This window comes from Phycodurus eques, chromosome 15 (genome assembly GCF_024500275.1).
Source record: "Phycodurus eques isolate BA_2022a chromosome 15, UOR_Pequ_1.1, whole genome shotgun sequence".
NCBI classification, from domain to species: Eukaryota; Metazoa; Chordata; class Actinopteri; order Syngnathiformes; family Syngnathidae; genus Phycodurus; species Phycodurus eques.
The window spans coordinates 266,331-283,976 of NC_084539.1; the positions used below are offsets into that span (position 1 = coordinate 266,331).

The 17,646-nt window shown below is 40.9% G+C and overlaps 1 protein-coding gene across 11 annotated transcripts in view; it reads left to right on the top strand.

Moving 5' to 3' along the window:
- dennd1a (DENN/MADD domain containing 1A) overlaps positions 1-17,646 on the top strand; it is a 185,733-nt gene that overhangs the window by 103,387 nt on the left and 64,700 nt on the right. For 10 of the 11 annotated variants that reach the window (XR_009769862.1, XM_061697489.1, XM_061697487.1 and 7 more), the window contains 4 exons: positions 1,204-1,329; positions 12,214-12,315; positions 14,566-14,653; positions 16,024-16,064. Coding sequence is in view for 10 of the 11 variants with exons in the window: in XM_061697489.1 (XP_061553473.1) it covers positions 1,204-1,329; positions 12,214-12,315; positions 14,566-14,653; positions 16,024-16,064 (357 nt within the window). In the remaining variant the exon portion in view is untranslated. The remainder of the gene's footprint in view (positions 1-1,203; positions 1,330-12,213; positions 12,316-14,565; positions 14,654-16,023; positions 16,065-17,646) is intronic. The other variant, XM_061697491.1, reaches the window with a different exon arrangement.

A 17,646-nucleotide genomic window follows, 5' to 3' on the forward strand; every position in this document is an offset into this window, starting at 1 on the left:
ATTTAAGTTAAATGAATGCTATTTTTGATTTTTACAATTTTGAGAGGACTATTTAACTTCTACTTTAATTGTCTAAGGTGTGAAGCTGTATTGTTTGAAAATCAGTTGGAAAAAATATCAATACATTGTTATTCACTGCATGTTTTTATTTTGTCTTGAGTTTGTTGTCACATTTCTGGAGGGCCAATTATATATTACTCGTGCACTCACTGTAGTAGTCTCGCCACGCTGCACTATTTGCATATCTCTTGTTGACCAATACTGGCCACTCATGCCAGAGTCGCATCTGCACCACTTGCACACTGATTGAGGAGTATCTGCAACATTTGCACAATCAACATTGTCCCAGATTATTTTAGTACTAGTCACTTTAAACCGCATATATTCCTTGAAGTCTCGGCGCCCTTTGCACAATGGTCATTGCACCGGACTATTGCTATATTAGTCATTCAAACTGCTCGAAGTGCTGGAGGACTGCATCTTTTTGCACAATTGTAAGAAGAAAAAAAAAAATTTTGTACCGGCATTACCAGATAACAAGCAACCCTTTATTGCTCAGTGACTGTTTTTGTCAATGTCTTCATGTCTCAAAAGTGTTCTCGTCAATTGGCTGTCTGTTGTCGTACTAGAGTGGCTCCAACTACCGGAGACAAATTCCTTGTGTGTTTTTTGGACGTACTTGGCAAATAAAGATGATTCTGATTCTGAAAATGAAGGCTCTACAAAATCTCAACATGGACAGTGAAACCCAAGAGGACGGAATTGATGAATATTTTGAAGCAAGAAAAAAAAGTATTGTGATTCATGGAATAAAAAGTTGATATAAATTCATATAAAGTTGATTCTGATGGTACATGTTATTTACAGTATTTCAGTTCAATTAAATTTAAATCACATTTTGTTCCTGAAATCCACCCTGAATCTACCCAACTGCTCGGATCAGAATAATCCTGTTTTTTGGGATCCAAATTAGCCCAATCCTGCAGAATAGTTTTGAACAACACAAACTAAATACATATTAAAACCAAGGTTGGATTATGTGATCTAATCCAATTTCAGAATCCGCTTTTGGGTTTTAAACAACCCTTTTTCAAGAATTTATCCAATCTATGATCCAAAATCCAAACAGATTACCTTTGAACAACTGGACCCTGATGATCATATAGATTTGTTCTAATCATTTGACTTACATTGCTCCATTAGGTTTCATCTCTAAAAAGTCGTCTGAAGAAGTTTTCAACAACCGCAGGCGATGGTGTGGCTCGTGCCTTCCTCAAGAGTCAGGCATCTCTGTTTGGGAGCTACCGAAATGCTCTTCAGATTGAGTTGGTCAGTAAACATTTCACACTGCAGATAACACATTTAACACAAAAAGAAACAGCAGTTTTCTGCTCCCAACACTGATAGTGACATATGTGACACATTTCTCAAAACATTTTCTTTTAAATAATCAAAAAACATTAACCTGAGGCGGCACGGTGGCCGATTGGTTAGAGCGTCAGCCTCACAGTTCTGAGGACCCGGTTCAATCCCCGGCCCCGCCTGTGTGGAGTTTGCATGTTCTTCCCGTGCCTGCGTGGGTTTTCTCCGGGCACTCCGGTTTCCTCCCACATCCCAAAAACATGCATTAATTGGAGACTCTAAATTGCCCGTAGGCATGACTGTGAGTGCGAATGGTTGTTTGTTTGTATGTGCCCTGCGATTGGCTGGCAACCAGTTCAGGGTGTACCCCGCCTCCTGCCCGATGACAGCTGGGATAGGCTCCAGCACGCCCGCGACCCTAGTGAGGAGAAGCGGCTCAGAAAATGGATGGATGGATGGACATTAACCTGAGTGTTTATGTGAAATTGCTATCATTTACTTTGAATTTAAACCTGATGTTTTGATGGCCTATTTTTCATTCATTCATTTCATTTTATTTGATCAATTGAGAAATGGTGAGTAGCAGTTGACAAAGACAACCTAAACAACGCCCCAGATGAGTAGGCAGCCTTTCGCAAACTTAGAATTGAAGCGTACTTAGCCTTTGCAATTTCTACTGTGCTTGAACCCATTTGACACCTAAAATTGTTGGTACCCCTCTGTTAATGAACTTGTGAAACAGGCCTGTACAAAAATGATTGTACCCTCACTTAATATTTTGTTGAACCTTTTGAGGGAATCACTGCAATCAAAAGATTTTTGTAATTTTCAATGAGACTCTCAGCAGGTATTTTTCATTGTACCCTGCACAGATTCAAGACAGCCTGTGCCAGATTTAACAAAGCAGCCCCATATCATAACAGAGCCTCCTCCCTCTTTTACAGTTAGTGTTCTTTTCTTGGATTGCTTCAATTTTTGCATCTGTGAACATAGAGCTGATGTCTTGCCAAAAAGTTCCAGTTTTGTATCGTCTGTCCAAAAGACATTCTTCCAGAAGAAAAATATATTATATTATATATTCAAACAGTAGTGTGCTCCTTGATCGTCTCCCATGAAGTCAACTTTGGCTCAAACGACGACGGATGGTCCGATCTGACACTGATGTACCTTGACCTTGGAGTTCACCCTTAATTTCTTTGGAGGTTTTTCTGCACTCTTTTCTTCCCGTTCATATTATCCGTCTCTTCAATTTGTCATCGATTTTCCTCCTGCGGGCAGATCCAGGGAGGTTGGCTTACAGTCCTGTGCATGTTAAATTTCTGAATCTGTGCAGCTGTAGTCAGAGGAACATCAAGCTGCTTGGGGATGGTTTTATATCCTTCTCCTTTATTGTACTTGTCTAGAATTTTTTTTCTAATCTCATTTGACAACGCACTCCTTCTCTTCCTCTGGTCCATGTTTAGTGGTACACAACAAGTCACCAAACAGCACAGCGATTACTTGTCACACTTTAAATACATCGACTGACTACCGTATTTTCCTGACCATAAGGCGCACCGTATTAAAAGGCGCAGTCTCAGTTACGGGGCCTATTTCTGTATTTAACACATACATCAGGCGCACCGTATTATTAGGCGCAGGCACGGTAAAACATATGCTACCTTAAAACATACGGTAGCATGCATGCACGCTAAACAATGTTTTTAAAAAGGCAGCGGGAGCAAAACTGAGTTCGGTTGTACTTTATTGAAGTATTTAACAATATACTCACGTTATTTTGTGATCAATCCTCATCCACAAATCAATCAAAGTCCTCATCTTCTGTGTCCGAAATGAACAGCTGGGCAAGTTATCCATCAAACACGCCAGGTTCCCTCTCGTCATTGTAAGAGTCAGTCTCGTTGCCGTGCGGCTCCTCAGAAATGATGCCGGCTTTTTACGAAAGCTCAAACAACAGTGCAAGCAGACACATTAGCCCCTCGCCACAATTTGCTGCCTCCTAGTCTAACTCGCCACAATTTGCTGCCTCCTAGTCTTAGTAAAGCTGTGTTCGCCATCTGTCATCCATGGCTCCCACGCCGCTCGCAACTTCACTTTGAACGCCCTGTTTAGCGGTTGGAGTTCATTCATCCATTGTTCGAGTTGGTCTTCCAACTCGGGCCACCTCGCCTTGTTTCCGCAGAAACTCAGCTTCGTCTTCTTGACTTGGCGAAGCTCGTTTTCCTGCTTCCTCCACTTGTGAACCATGGATTCGTAGATCTTGAATTCTCTCGCGACTGCTCGATTCCCATGTTCCTCCGCATAACTGATAGCTTGCAGTTTAAACTGCTTCGTAAGCGTGTCTCATCGTAGGTGCAGTTTTCGACTGCGGTCAAGCCAGCCTCCACTCGTAAAGTAGCAGTCAAGCCAGCCGCCTCTAATTTTGTTCATACTAGGCATTACGGTAATAGGTCGCCAACTCGCGGCGAAAGCCACCTTCAAAATAAAAGCTTCCAAATAATACGGATGTCAGTGCTCTTTGGTTAAGGAATACAACCATCAAAGCTAATTTGAATCTTGAGATACATTAAAAAATGTAGTTTATTTGATATTTTAGGGAAAAAAATGGTCAATGGACTGCACTTATATAGCACTTTATCTACATCATCACAGTGCCCAAAACGCTTTACAAAGCCTCACATTCACACACGCACACATTCATAAACCAATGGGCAACTGCTGCCATGCGAGGCGCTGCCAGGCCCACTGGGAGAAAATTAGGGTTCATTGTCTTGCCCAAGGACACTTCGACATGCGGACAGTCGTAGCAGGGATTCAAACCTGTTCTACCTACTGAGCCAAAGCTACCCCAACATAATCCCATTGGTATCGCAAGACAAGTCCAGATCTTTGTGACTCGCGGCTTTTTCCGCGAGTTGGCAACTTATTACCATAATTCCTAGTATGAACACAATTAGGGGTGGCTGGCTTGATTGCAACTTTACGAGTGGAGGCTGGTTTGACCGCAGTCATTTTCGGGGGTTCTTAGCCAAACCGATGCACATACCGGCGCTATATACCTACTGGGGGCGTGCCTTTAGCGTCGTCCTTCACGCGCACCCTATCCCCTTTAACGGCCAAATGCTGTCCTCAGCCACGTCCGCTTTTCCTCTGTATAAGCAGCGTGTCGGCAGGAAATGCTCCCAGTCAGTCAAGCGGAGCGCTCACAACAACATTTATAGATTTTGGGACTCGGTGCACACATATAATTAGAGAACAACTTGTTTGAACATGTAGCTATGGTCAAATTATTTTCAATCTTTTCTAGAGGTACTGTACCATCATTATTGTCCAGGACTGTTTGAGGAGGTTTTTCTTTGTTTTTTTTGTTTAAAATAAATTGTTGTAAGAACAGATCCAGCTCACGTACTTCCTTCCCGTCTAAATTTCATTTGTTAATATTCATTACATTTTTATTCATTATTACTTTTGTAGGAGAAAGGGAGAAAGTTCAGAAAATGACAGAGAAAGGAATAGAAAATTTGGAACAAAAGGCAATCTCGCAAAAAATGAAATGGAACGGCTGGATTCATTTTTGTTTTTACTTCTCAGTGAGAGGTTCCCGCTGGCATAGGTGTGATTTATGTGGGAGACAGGGGGGACATGTCCGCTGCACTTTTTCTGAGCGCAGTTTTGGTCCCCTGCAGTTTATTATTGTCCAAAAACAATGCAACACGATAATACTGTAAATGGAGGCTTGACAAGCACTATGACCATTTTCCCTGCCGGCCAAGAGCAGTGCACAGTGCGACGAGTCTCGAGGAAGCAGAACAGGCAAGTTTCCAGTTATCTATAGTAAAATCTCTGACATGTTCGTGAGACACCCGCCATCATAGATATGAAGAGTAAGATATGCCAGTGTCGTGCCTACGTGGAGCCCTGCTGGGGAGGTCGACATGCCTGTGAGTGACATCACAGGCATTGCATGGACATTCAAATTAAGTCATCATTTGCTCAATTCTCAACCACTTTTCACGAGATTTACTTTTTTTTCAATGACAAAGTGTGTGCTATCAATACATCCATCCATCCATTTTCTGAGCCGCTTCTCCTCACTAGGGTCGCGGGCGTGCTGGAGCCTATCCCAGCTATCATCGGGCAGGAGGCGGGGTACACCCTGAACTGGTTGCCAGCCAATCGCAGGGCACATACAAACAAACAACAATTCACACCTACGGCAATTTAGAGTTGTCAATCAACCTGTCATGCATGTTTTTGGGATGTGGGAGGAAACCGGAGTGCCCGGAGAAAAGCAACGCAGGCAAGGGGGGGAGAACATGCAAACTCCACACAGGCGGGGCCGGGGATTGAACCCCACTCCTCAGAACTGTGAGGCAGACGCTCTAACCAGTCGGTCACCGTGCCACCGCTATCAATAAAGATTATTATAATTTATTTTATTTTTTTTACAAATAAAAAAAAAACATTATTTATACCAGAGGGAGGTTATTCCCAATTCCCTTATTGTGATTGTACAGCATTGCATGCAACTGTATGCAGCAAAATGTGCTGGCATCCTTGTTCTTATAATTTTCTTGCTGTCCACACATGGAATGCGCTTACAACTTTGACCTCTATCTTAGCGTCACCGTGGGCTGTGTGTCATACCCACCTGTTCATATCTGTACCCGCCACCTCCTCGTAACGTTCCCCGCAGTACTGGATCCGTTGTGACTGAGAAACAGGTGGAGGAGCAGCAAAGAACCGAAGAGGACAGGCAGTGACAGAGGACAGTGACTGCCAGGAAGAGGGCAAGGGAGTCTGCTAGGTGAAGCTGAAGAAATAGTTTTAAGCAGTGAGTGCAAAGAGGAACTATGCAGCAAAGTTGGAAAAACAGTTTAGCGCTAACGACTCTAAATCAGTCTGGCATGCATTCCAATCGCTGACAAATTACAAGTGACGATCCCCCCAAGCTGAGAACAATAGCACACTAGCCAACGACTTGAACACCTTCTACTGCAAATTTGAAAATTACACTTTCAAACCCCACACCCACCTAGCCGCACCACCGACCACTATCACTCCACCGACTTCTGCGTTAACCATCCGCGAACAGGATGTGAGACGCATCTTCAAACAACAAAAGATTAACAAAGCGGCAAAAGATTAACAAAGCGGCAGATTTACACGTCAAAGCGTAAATCTGACTAACCGGAAGTGAACGCAGGCGTTTATCTTCCGTCGTATCTTTTTCCAAATTAATTACATTTTATTCAACCCCCATATACGCTACAGTTGTAATCATAATAGTTGTAATTGTACCTTAATAAATTTTGGAAAACATTCCATTTTCTGAGCCGCTTCTCCTCACTGGGGTCGCGGGCGTGCTGGAGCCTATCCCAGCTGTCATCGGGCAGGAAGCGGGGTACACCCTGAACTGGTTGCCAGCTAATCGCAGTGTTGGAAAACAAACATTTCTAAATGATTTAATGCAGACTACTGGATTTAAAGAAGAAAAAAAAGGTTGAAGCCACTGCTACAACAAATCTCGGCGGCCTTGGTGTCCTCACTGGACCTTGGTGTCCTCAATGGAAAAATATGGCCATGGGTGCAACAACAACCATAGGGAGGACAAATGTTTTATGTTCTCTAAGTAGTTTAGTATCCCACACTTTGAAAACATCTGCGATATGGTGAAAGTGTCCAACACACTGGTGAGTTTATTTGGGTTGCCTCAGACCTTAAAAATCCACCCACATCCACTTTTCCTGTGCTAAGCCCTTCATCCTGACCAACTAGGACTATTGTGTGCAGCTCCTTAGAGGGTTTACTATCCCTTTGTTGGGATATACCATTATGTCGTGTGAAAAACTATGAACATTCCTGTGAATATTGTAATTTATCCAGGTCATTTCATTCTCAGGGTATTGAATTGGTCGCAACTGGACTGTTCTGGTTATCTTAGATGACGTTTTAAATCTCATCTCAGCAGGCTTCATCAGTTCATGCTACAAGACTTAGTTAGGAAAGCACTAACCTGAGTTGGTGTGGAAAAACTAAACTATTTATGCTCCAGGTTAGATGTATGCCCCAAACCACGGATGGTATCATTCTTTTGGAATGCAAAAAAGGACAATCGTTAAGGTACCAGAGGCCACTGTGCATCAACAAGAGTCATGAGATGGAAACTCCCTCATTTATATTCCATTCAGTTGCAAAATGGTAGTGGAGCTTTGTTTTTTGTGTGTGTGTAATTTGGCAGAATTATTGAGTTTGTTTGGAATGATGAAAGGATGTCATGGTATGTAGGTGTTGTCTTAAGCCACCTCCTCTGTTAAGCGATGGTCTTTCGACCTTCACGTAGGTGGCCTCTCTCACTCTTTCAAACCATCTGCTTGGTCCGAAATGTCAGGTATTGCATCGTCTTTACTGATGTATTCCCCAATTTCCATCGCTACAATATGCGATACTTGTTTTGAGCCGTTTATTTCTCGTAACTCGACGACAAGTTCACGGATTGATAACAGAAATGAAACTGCTCTCGCCCCACTGCAGCGGCGAAACGGCTCGCCAGCCGGACTCAGGCGTGTCACTCGCGCTCGGGAAGGAGTAGTGCTATGTGATTATATTATGATGTGATTCATGGTATTATATTAAAATGTCTATCGTGTCATTTAACCCCATAGTTTTTATGTTGTTAATTAGATGTCTGGGCGGCGGCAGGTATTGGGTATTAGCTCTGTTTAACTTGCTATGCTAACGTAGCATCCTGGCATTCATTGCGTCTCACTCTCCAGGTATCAGTAATCGATTTACACTCAATCCAAACAAACTCATGTAAAATTTTAGTTATTCTTGGTTTGATTGGTCATGCGTGTTGAGGGACGGAGAGGTGACATCACACAGCCACTTTCTGCCGTAAGTTAATGAACCCCTTTAAAGCAAGAGTTTTCATTGCATGTTAGAAGCAGCAAGTATCTTTAATTGTGTGTGGATGTACGCATGTATCTGTGTGGATGAGTGGTTGGAGGAGATTGATTTTAACTATGTAATGCACTTTGAGATGCATATCATGAAAAGTGCTCCGTAAATAAAGTTTGATTTGATTTGAATGCCAACGTATATTTGATTGACACGTGAAGGGCTTGTCTACAGCAGACCACACAGTAGCCGGGTTTACATGGAGACTGTTTTGTCATTCCGATTGAAATAATTCCGAAAGAAGATCTCTGGTCAGCTGTTTACATGTGACGTGATCTATTCCGATAGGGAGTATACATGATGTGTACTACATTTAATCGGAACAGTTGTGTGACATGCGCACTTCGGGCCGTTTTGCGCATGATCTGTTTTTTGCCCATTTCTAAAATGGCAACTGGAAGTAAGAAAAGGAAAGTTGATAGCGAGGGCCGACGTTTCCAGGACAAATGGAAGTCTGAATATTTTTTTCACTGAGTTTAGAAAGAACTGCGTCTGCCTAATTTGCCAAGAGACTGTGGCTGTGTTCAAGGAGTTCAATATAAAGAGGCACGACCAGACGGAACTTGCTAATTACGACAAGTTAACTGGGAACGAACGCAGTGAAAAATTGAAGCAACTGGAAGCTGGTTTAACGGCACAGCAACACTTTTTCACAAGAGCCAGTGAGTCGAATGAAAATACAACAAAGGCAAGCTATGAGGTGGCAACGCTGATTGCCAAGCACTGCAAACCTTTTACTGAGGGTGAATTTATTAAAGACTGTGTGATGAAAATGGTGGAGAACATTTGTCCTGAGAAAAAGCAACAGTTCGCCAATGTTTTCCTGGCTCGTAGCACTGTGTCACGAAGGATCGAAGAAGTTTCTTCTGATATTAAGAGACAGTTGGACGCAAAAGGAGTGGAGTTTGAATTTTTTTCGTGAGCCTGTGACGAAAGCACGGATGCATCCGACAGCGCTCAGTTACTGATTTTTTTTTAGAGGAGTGGACAGTGAAATGAACATGCGTGAAGAGCTACTTGACCTCCAGAGCCTTAAAGACCAAACAAGAGGGAAAGATTTATTTGCTTCTGTTTGTTCCGCCGTACATGACATGAAATTATAGTGGAATAAAATCACGGGGATTATTACGGATAGCGCACTTGCCATGGTTGGCGAGCACAGTGGATTATCAACCCTAGTGTGTAACAAAGTAAGCGAAGAAGGAGGTAAAGATACAAAACTCCATTGTATTTATTCACCAAAAAGTTCCATGTGCCAAACCGTTTCCGTGGATCTCAGTGACGTTCCAGCCCACCTGCAGCTGGAGCTCATTGAGCTGCAGTGTGACACAGAGTGTCGCAGCCGGTACCAACAACTCCCTCTTGTCAACTTTTACCAGCAGCTGGATAAAGACAGGTTCCAAGAGATTCGTACATTTGCTAAGAAAATGTTGAGCTAGTTTGGCTCGACATACTTGTGTGAGAAGACATTCTCAGTCATGAACATGAATAAGAACCGCGTGAGGACAAGACGAAGTGACTCCCACCTGCGTGACATCTTGCGCATTAAAACCACCGCTGTTGAGCCAGACCTGCCCCATTTACTGCAGTCGAGATCTCAGTATCACCCTTCACATTAATGCAAACATGTTGTTTGTTGATTCTGATGAATAAAGTTTGAGTTTGAGTCAAATTTCATAAAAATACTTTATTTTGCATTTCATTAATTTTTATTTTAACCTTCATTTATCCAGGTCAGGCAGTTATAAGATCTACCTAGCAGCAGACAGCATAGTAAAACAGTAAAATAAAAATACAAAAAAGCATTCCCCTCGTCGGGAGCATGTAAAATTAATGCTGGCCCGCATGACAATTTTTTTACGGCAATGTGGCCCCTGAGCCAGAAAGTTTGGGCACCCCTGCTCTACACAAACCAGGCTAGTCTAGCAGCTCCATTCATTCATCCATTCTCTTAACCGCTTATCCTCACTAGGGTCGAAGGTGTGCTGGCGCCTATCTCAGCTGACTCTCAGCGAGAGGCGAGGTACATCCTGAACTGGTTGCCAGCCAATCATAGGGCACAAATACAGCAGCTGAAATAAGTATTTAACACATCACCATTTTTCTCACTAAATATATTTCCAAATGTGTTATAGGCATGAACATTTCACCAGATGTTGGGAACAACCCAAGTAATCCATACATACAAAGAAAGTAGAACAAATAACCTCAGGAATTAAGTTGTGTGTAATAATGTGAAATGACAAAGGGGGAAAAATATTGAACACATGAAGAAAGGGAGGTGCAAAAACGCATGGAAAGCCAAGACAACACCTAAAATCTATCAATAATCAGACAGCAATCCAGCCCCTTGTCAGTACAAATGAATATCTGCAAATGACCAGCTGCGGTAACCACAGGTTTTGAGCGCCTCCCTATCTATGCTCTTTCTTTTTGGCCTGTGGACTGGTTGGAATGTTATCAGCTCTGTATTGTAGGGTACAGATAACACACAGTTTGTGTTCCAGTGGGTGGTAAGAGTCAAAAAGTAAGTATTGGTTCGTGTGTGTGGGTTTTCTGTAAACCCCAACATGGAGGCCCCTGTCGTCTGCAATGCGGACGTCACAGTCCAAAAAAGGCAACATATTGTCTTCGACATATTTAGCTTGATGTTATTGTCCGCTGAGTTAATATGCTCAATGAAGGCGTACACTTCCTGGCTTTTGATTTTAACTCGTGTCATCCACATATCTGTACCAGTGACTTCAGAGCCCTCCTTTCCATGTCCTCCATGTACAGCTTTGCTACAATGGGGGATACCGGAGAGCCCATAGCAAAATCATGTTTTTGTCTTTAAAATGTTCCCATGAATAGAAAATATGTGGTGTTAAGACAAAGTTCCAGCAAGTTGCTTATCTGTTCGGGGTTAAGTGTGGATCTGTCTTGGAGTCTGTGATCAAGCAGTAACCATTGCCTCACAGTTTCTACTGCATGCTGTGTTGGAATGCACGTGAACAAGGAGGTGACATTGAATGAAACCAGTTTAATTTGTATCCAGGTCTGTGACCTTATCAACAATGTCCATTGAGTTTTGGGCGTGGTGTGTAGTATGGCCAACCAACCAAGGGTGCAAAGATGTTAGCCACATACAGTACTTAGCAATGTTATAAGTCACAGAGTTGATGCTGCTGGCAATGGGTCTGAGAGTTGCCCCTTATTTGTGTATCCTTGGTGGACCATAAATGGCAGGAATGGTCTCCTGTTGATATAGCTGGTAATAAAGTGCACGGTTGTTGGTTCCTGACTTGTGTAACGTTTGTAGGTGCTCCGTGGTTTTTCTCTTAACCCGCTGGTTGGATTTCTTTTCAGCCTTTCATACGTTTTGGAATCCTTGAGAAGTGTGAGTAGTAAGTGTAAGTGTGCATGAACTGATCGGATAATAGGTGAAACATATAAGACAACCAGAACAGTCCTGTTGCAATCGATTCAATGCCCTGAGGAAGAAAAACTATGAAATAATGAATGCATCTATTACGGTAATTAATATGTTATTACTTTTGCCCTTGATTCTGTTTCCTGTGTGACTGTCAATGTTTTACGTCTCCCTTGTATTGAAGGCAGTCTATACTTAACTCTCTTCAATTAGGGATAGTTTGGTCAAGGCTCTTTGTATTTTTGCTACTCTTGATTCTCTGTCAAGTTCCCTTTAATGCATGTTATTTGATGAGAAGGTGCAGGAGTAGAAAGTGCCCTTTTGTTTTCTAAGAATGCTTATGTCATCATGTCATTAAAACTGATTTATAACTCTGTCTGTAACCATACATCCATCAGTAGCTGAGCACCTAGTCTAGAGCCATATACTGTCCCTAGTGTTTTTACTTTTTCAACAGTTGTGTTATTCTGCATTGTTAGGGTGAACCAATAACATTTAATGAAGAAATCTTTGTCAATCATCGATTGAGTGCCATGAGAGATTTCCTTCAGAATGCCATCCAGCTTCAACTTTTCAAACAGGTAAATATCTGCATCCTTATGAATTTTGTTTGTGTAGTTGTATTCTATCCGAAGAATGTAGAAGTCCTTCACCAGAACACTTAGTTCTTGTGTGCTTAGATCGCTGGTCATGTTTTATTTGGATCATGTTTAAATTGTGTGTCATATTAATGCTGCTTGAGCTCTCCATTTGGGGCAAAATTTGGATCTGTTTTTGATCTTTAACCGCTAACTATTAATGTAGTCAAATAGAATATGGCGAAGAGTTTGGTTAATTTATCATAAAACTTGAAACGTCTTTCCAGTGTATGCGCGGCAGGTGGGGGTGGCGTGGCGTGTGCCGACCCCCACAGAGTGCTGCCCTGGGTGGCTGACCATATCGCCCTTATCAGAAACCGACACTGCATTTAGCCAATAGAAATAATTTATAATAGATAATAATAATAGAAATAATAACACACAAGGAATTTGTCTCCGGTAGTTTGAGCTGCTCTCGTATGACAACAAACAGTCAATTGACAGAGAATGCTTTTGAGACATAAAAACACAACCACTGAACAATAAAAGGTTACCAGTAATGTGGTAATGCTGATACTTTTTTTTGACAATTGTGCAAAATGATGCCGAGTCCTCTAGCAATTTGGAGCAGTTTGAAATTACTATTAGAACAATAGTCTGGTGCAGTGACCATTGTGCAAATAGTGAAGAGACTTCAACAAATGAAAGCAGGTTAAAGTTACTAGTAGTGCGATAAATCTGGAACAATATCAGTTGTGCAATTGAGGCAGATACTTCTCAAGCACATGAGTGCCCAGTATTGGTCAACAACAGATATGGAGTAGTGCAAAGTGTCGAGGCTACGACAGTGAGTGCATGAACAATGTATAATTGGCCCAAAAGAAATTTGATTTCTGGCAGGCCAGTCTAGTACCCGCACTCTTTTACTACGAAGCCACACTGTTGTAACACGTGGAGAATGTGGTTTGGCATTGTCTTGCTGAAATAAGCAGGGGCGTCCATGAAAAAGACGTTGCTTGGATGGCAGCATATGTCTGTCCAAAACCTGTACGTACCTTTCAGCATTAATGGTGCCTTCACAGATGTGTAAGTTACCCATGCGATTGGCACTAACACAGCCCCATACCGTCACAGATGCTGGCTTTTAAACTTTGCGTCCATAACAGTCCGTCTGGTTCTTTTCCTCTTTGGCCCGGAGGACATCATGTCCAAAAACAATTTGAAATGTGGACTCGTCGGACCACAGAACATTTTTCCACTTTGCATCAGCCCATCTTAGATGAGCTCGGGCCCAGAGAAGCCGGCGGCGTTTCTGGGTGTTGTTGATAAATGGCTTTTGCTTTGCATAGTAGAGTTTCAACTGGCACTTACGGATGTAGTGCCAAATGTATTTACTGACATTGGTTTTCTGAAGTGTTCCTGAGCCCATGTGGTTTTTGATGCATTGCCGCCTGACGGATCGAAGGTCAGGGGAATTCAATGTTGGTTTTCGGCCTTGCCACTTACATGCAGTGATTTCTCCAGATTCTCTGAACCTTTTGATGATGATATGGACCGTAGATGATGAAATCCCTAAATTCCTTGCAATTGTACGTTGAGGAACATTGTCCTTAAACTCTTTGACTATTTTCTCACGCACTTGTTCACAAATAGGTGACCCTCGCCCCATCTTTGCTTGTGAATGACTGAGCAATTCAGGGAAGCTCCTTTTATACCCAATCATGGCACCCACCTGTTCCCAATTAGCCTGTTCACATGTGGGATGTTCCAAACAGGTGTTTGATGGGCATTCCTCAACTTTCTCAGTCTTTTTTGCCACCTGTCCCAGCTTTTTTGGAATGTGTTGCAACCATAAAATTCTAAGTTAATGATTATTTGCTAAAAACAATAAAATGTATCAGTTTGAACATTAAATATCTTCTATATGTAGTGTATTTAATTAAATATAGGTTAAACATGATTTGCAAATCATTGTATTCTGTTTTTATTTATGTTTAACACAACATCCCAACTTCATTGGAATTGGAATTGTATATATAAACATGCACACACACGTCAGCACGATAACAATTACATGACCATGAACTAAATTATTGTCTGTTTTTACTTGCAGTGACACTTTGTAGGGAGCTTTATAAATTGTCAACTGTGAAAGTTTTTTGGGGGGAAAATGAACCTTGCCATTATATTATGTATGAGAACCGTTTCACAGTAAAAATACCAAGTTAAAACAACTTATTTTTGGAACTGCAGTTCATTGATGGCCGTTTGGAGTTATTAAACTCAGGAGAAGGTTTCAGTGACATCTTTGAGGAGGAGATCAACAAAGGCGATTATGCAGGTGAGCCAGTCTTGATGTATCATTGTGTTTGTGAGACCATCATACCATAGTCATGTGGAAAAGAATGTACACTCCATTCTGAAGATTTAATTATTAGGAAAAAAGAGCAAATCATTTGTAAAATAGATAGATTCAACAAACAACAACATGAAATATTGAACTGTTTATCTAACAGCCAGAAGACAGTGGTTTTGTGCACTCACACTCTCGTCCTATAGATTTCTATAATTTACAGAGTCACTCTGACAGTTGGTTACCTTCAAGCCACATTTTACATCTTAAATATTAATATTCATGACAGCATGATAAGACTGCACAAAACTGTGGCTTATTCAGTAGGTTTCGCAGATAAAAGAATCTCCTACATTCTTTCTCATCTGCCAACCAAGTTTTGTGCAGTTATTGTGGAAAAAAAGATTACCACAAAGAGTGGAATATAGAGATTTTTTTTGTAAACCCAATTGCTCTTTTTCTGTTCTTGATTAGTAACTCTCCACCTATTTCCCACCGACTTGCAAGATGTTCTCCCAGTTAGCATTACTGTTATTATTATTAGTAGTAGGAATAGTGGTGTTATTGAATGCATCAATAGTTCAAAGCAAAAAGCTTGTTGTGTCTCCACAGATGTTTTTCACACAACCATTCCTTTAATCATAACAAATGGATTCATCCACAATTCATGAGGTATCGACTGCTAAGATAACCAACAGTACATTTAACACATTTTTTACTTTTTCTGTTTGGCCTTGATAAATACCTGAGCGCAATTTTGTGCTATTCCAGTTTAGTATCTGCTGATACACAAAACCTTAATTGTTATTAATGATTAATTGTATAATTATAAATCTGAATTAAAAGTTTATTTTCCATATGACAAGAATGTGTAGGCTGGTTCTTGTTCAGAATGTAAATTTGTGCAATATTCAATCCGTGAGATTGGAGTTTTATATTACAACAGCCCCTATGTATTCTACCTAAATGAATACAGCCTCAGAAATCTTTTATCGATTTCTCAGGGGACTGTTTTATTCATTTTGATGACGATTAGACTGACGTATGGTTAAAAGCAAAAAGTTTGCTCATTTTTCCAACATTGCAATGTTTGATGCTTTTGTTAGACAAAGTACAGCTCGCTTGTGAACATTGACAAATCTCATTTGCAATCGATGGCCCACATTTGTGGAAGTATTCTGCTAAAGCCATAGAAAATCTGGATTCTGAAAGGGAAGTTCAAGGTTTTGTAATCCCTTTCTTACTGGACTCATTGATGTTGAGCACTGGATATTTATACACATTTCCTAAATCATCTCAGAATCTTTTTAACATGTCCTTTGAAAAATTTAAAGAACTTTTATCAATTATCTCCACAGGAAGTGATAAATCTTACCACCAATGGTTAACAACTGTGAAGGTAAGTAAAATCAGACAGAAAACACATCACTATCCCAGGCAGAATTTTACAAAGTCTGTGGTACCTTAAAGTACCTTAAATCTCCTCAAAATGTTGTACAATTTCATCAAAATATGCCGATTGTTGGTTCAAACATGTTGTCCAAAAATCTTGAGGGAGTTGGTTGGAAACGTCATCATACAAAGACAATTCAAAATGTGAATGTACCTGAGTTGTGTCTTGTTAGATGTTTGCTGTACGCTTTGTCTGAAAAAAAAAAACTGTCCTCATTTCAAGCTACTACATACAATAATTAACTCTAATTGTGGGTTTTGCCTGTTCCGTTACTTTTTTTTGACACTTGTTTTTTTATTTTATTTATTTATTTTTTAAGTACAACTGAGAGAACAGTGAGTTTTCTGGAATACAGTCTGAAAGCCCCCCTACAAATTCTTTGAGGTGCTGCGGTTATCACACCCTCTAATAAGATAATAGAATATATTGGGGAATGTGATGATATCCATCTATTGGTGTATATTGCCTCTATCCTCTGTCAACCTAAACATCCTTGCTGATTTACTTAGGTACAGTATATTGGAACCAAACATGCATTTCCACAAGGTTAGACAAAAGGTCAGAAAGTTTTCATAAACATGATTACACATCAGAATTATTTGAATAAAAATGTTTATGAAACTAGAAGGAAAATATATCAGATACTATGAAAACAAAGAAAGAAAGGTTGAGTGGGCCACAGATGGAGGGATGCCCCTTCCAGCATAACCAGGCTGCAGTGGATGCTGAGGAGGCAACATATATGACAGTATGGTTCTGTAAAGTGTTAAGTTAAAACTGCATAAGAGCATTTCGTTTTAAAGAAGTTTAATATTAACAGTTAACAGTTTAATATTAATATGAACACATGCTCTCTTTGGGATTAAAATGTAGCAACAAAACTGTCATTAGACGTAAAAAAAAAAAGGTGCTGCTTCCGTACAACATAAACTCTGTCCCTGAAATGTAAAAAAGAATTGCATCCTACATACTGTACTGTACTTTTGGGAAGAAAAATAAGCCTTTCGACAACATCAGGCATTAGGCACGCACTATTACAGTGCCACCCCCACACTAATGTTAGACAATGGTTAAATTTAATTGGCGAGTTGCAGAGCAAAAATATAAAAGCAATTGTCATGTCACGCGATGCAGAAAAAGGTTCCGATAAGGTATTTTATTTTTGCAGTAGTTCACAAATTTGGTTTTGGAGACTAATTTCATATAATTTCTTCACATTTTGTAATAGTTCACAAATTTGGTTTCGGAAACTAATTTCAAATCATTTCCCTCACAGGAATAAAGTATCTATCCATCCATCTGCCACTTAAAAACGTAGTCTATGCGGCCCTTGGATGGTCAGGGTCAGCCTCGGAGCTGACAAGGGCTGATCACCTATGGGGCGGGGGGTGACGAGTGTTCCTGGAGATATTGGGGGACATGTCGGTGAATGCATTGGGTGAGAAGGGAGACCTAAGGGGCCAGTCGGGACAAAATTCAGGATTAACTCTCACACTGACTATTCAAACTCTCTCAATACACACTACTG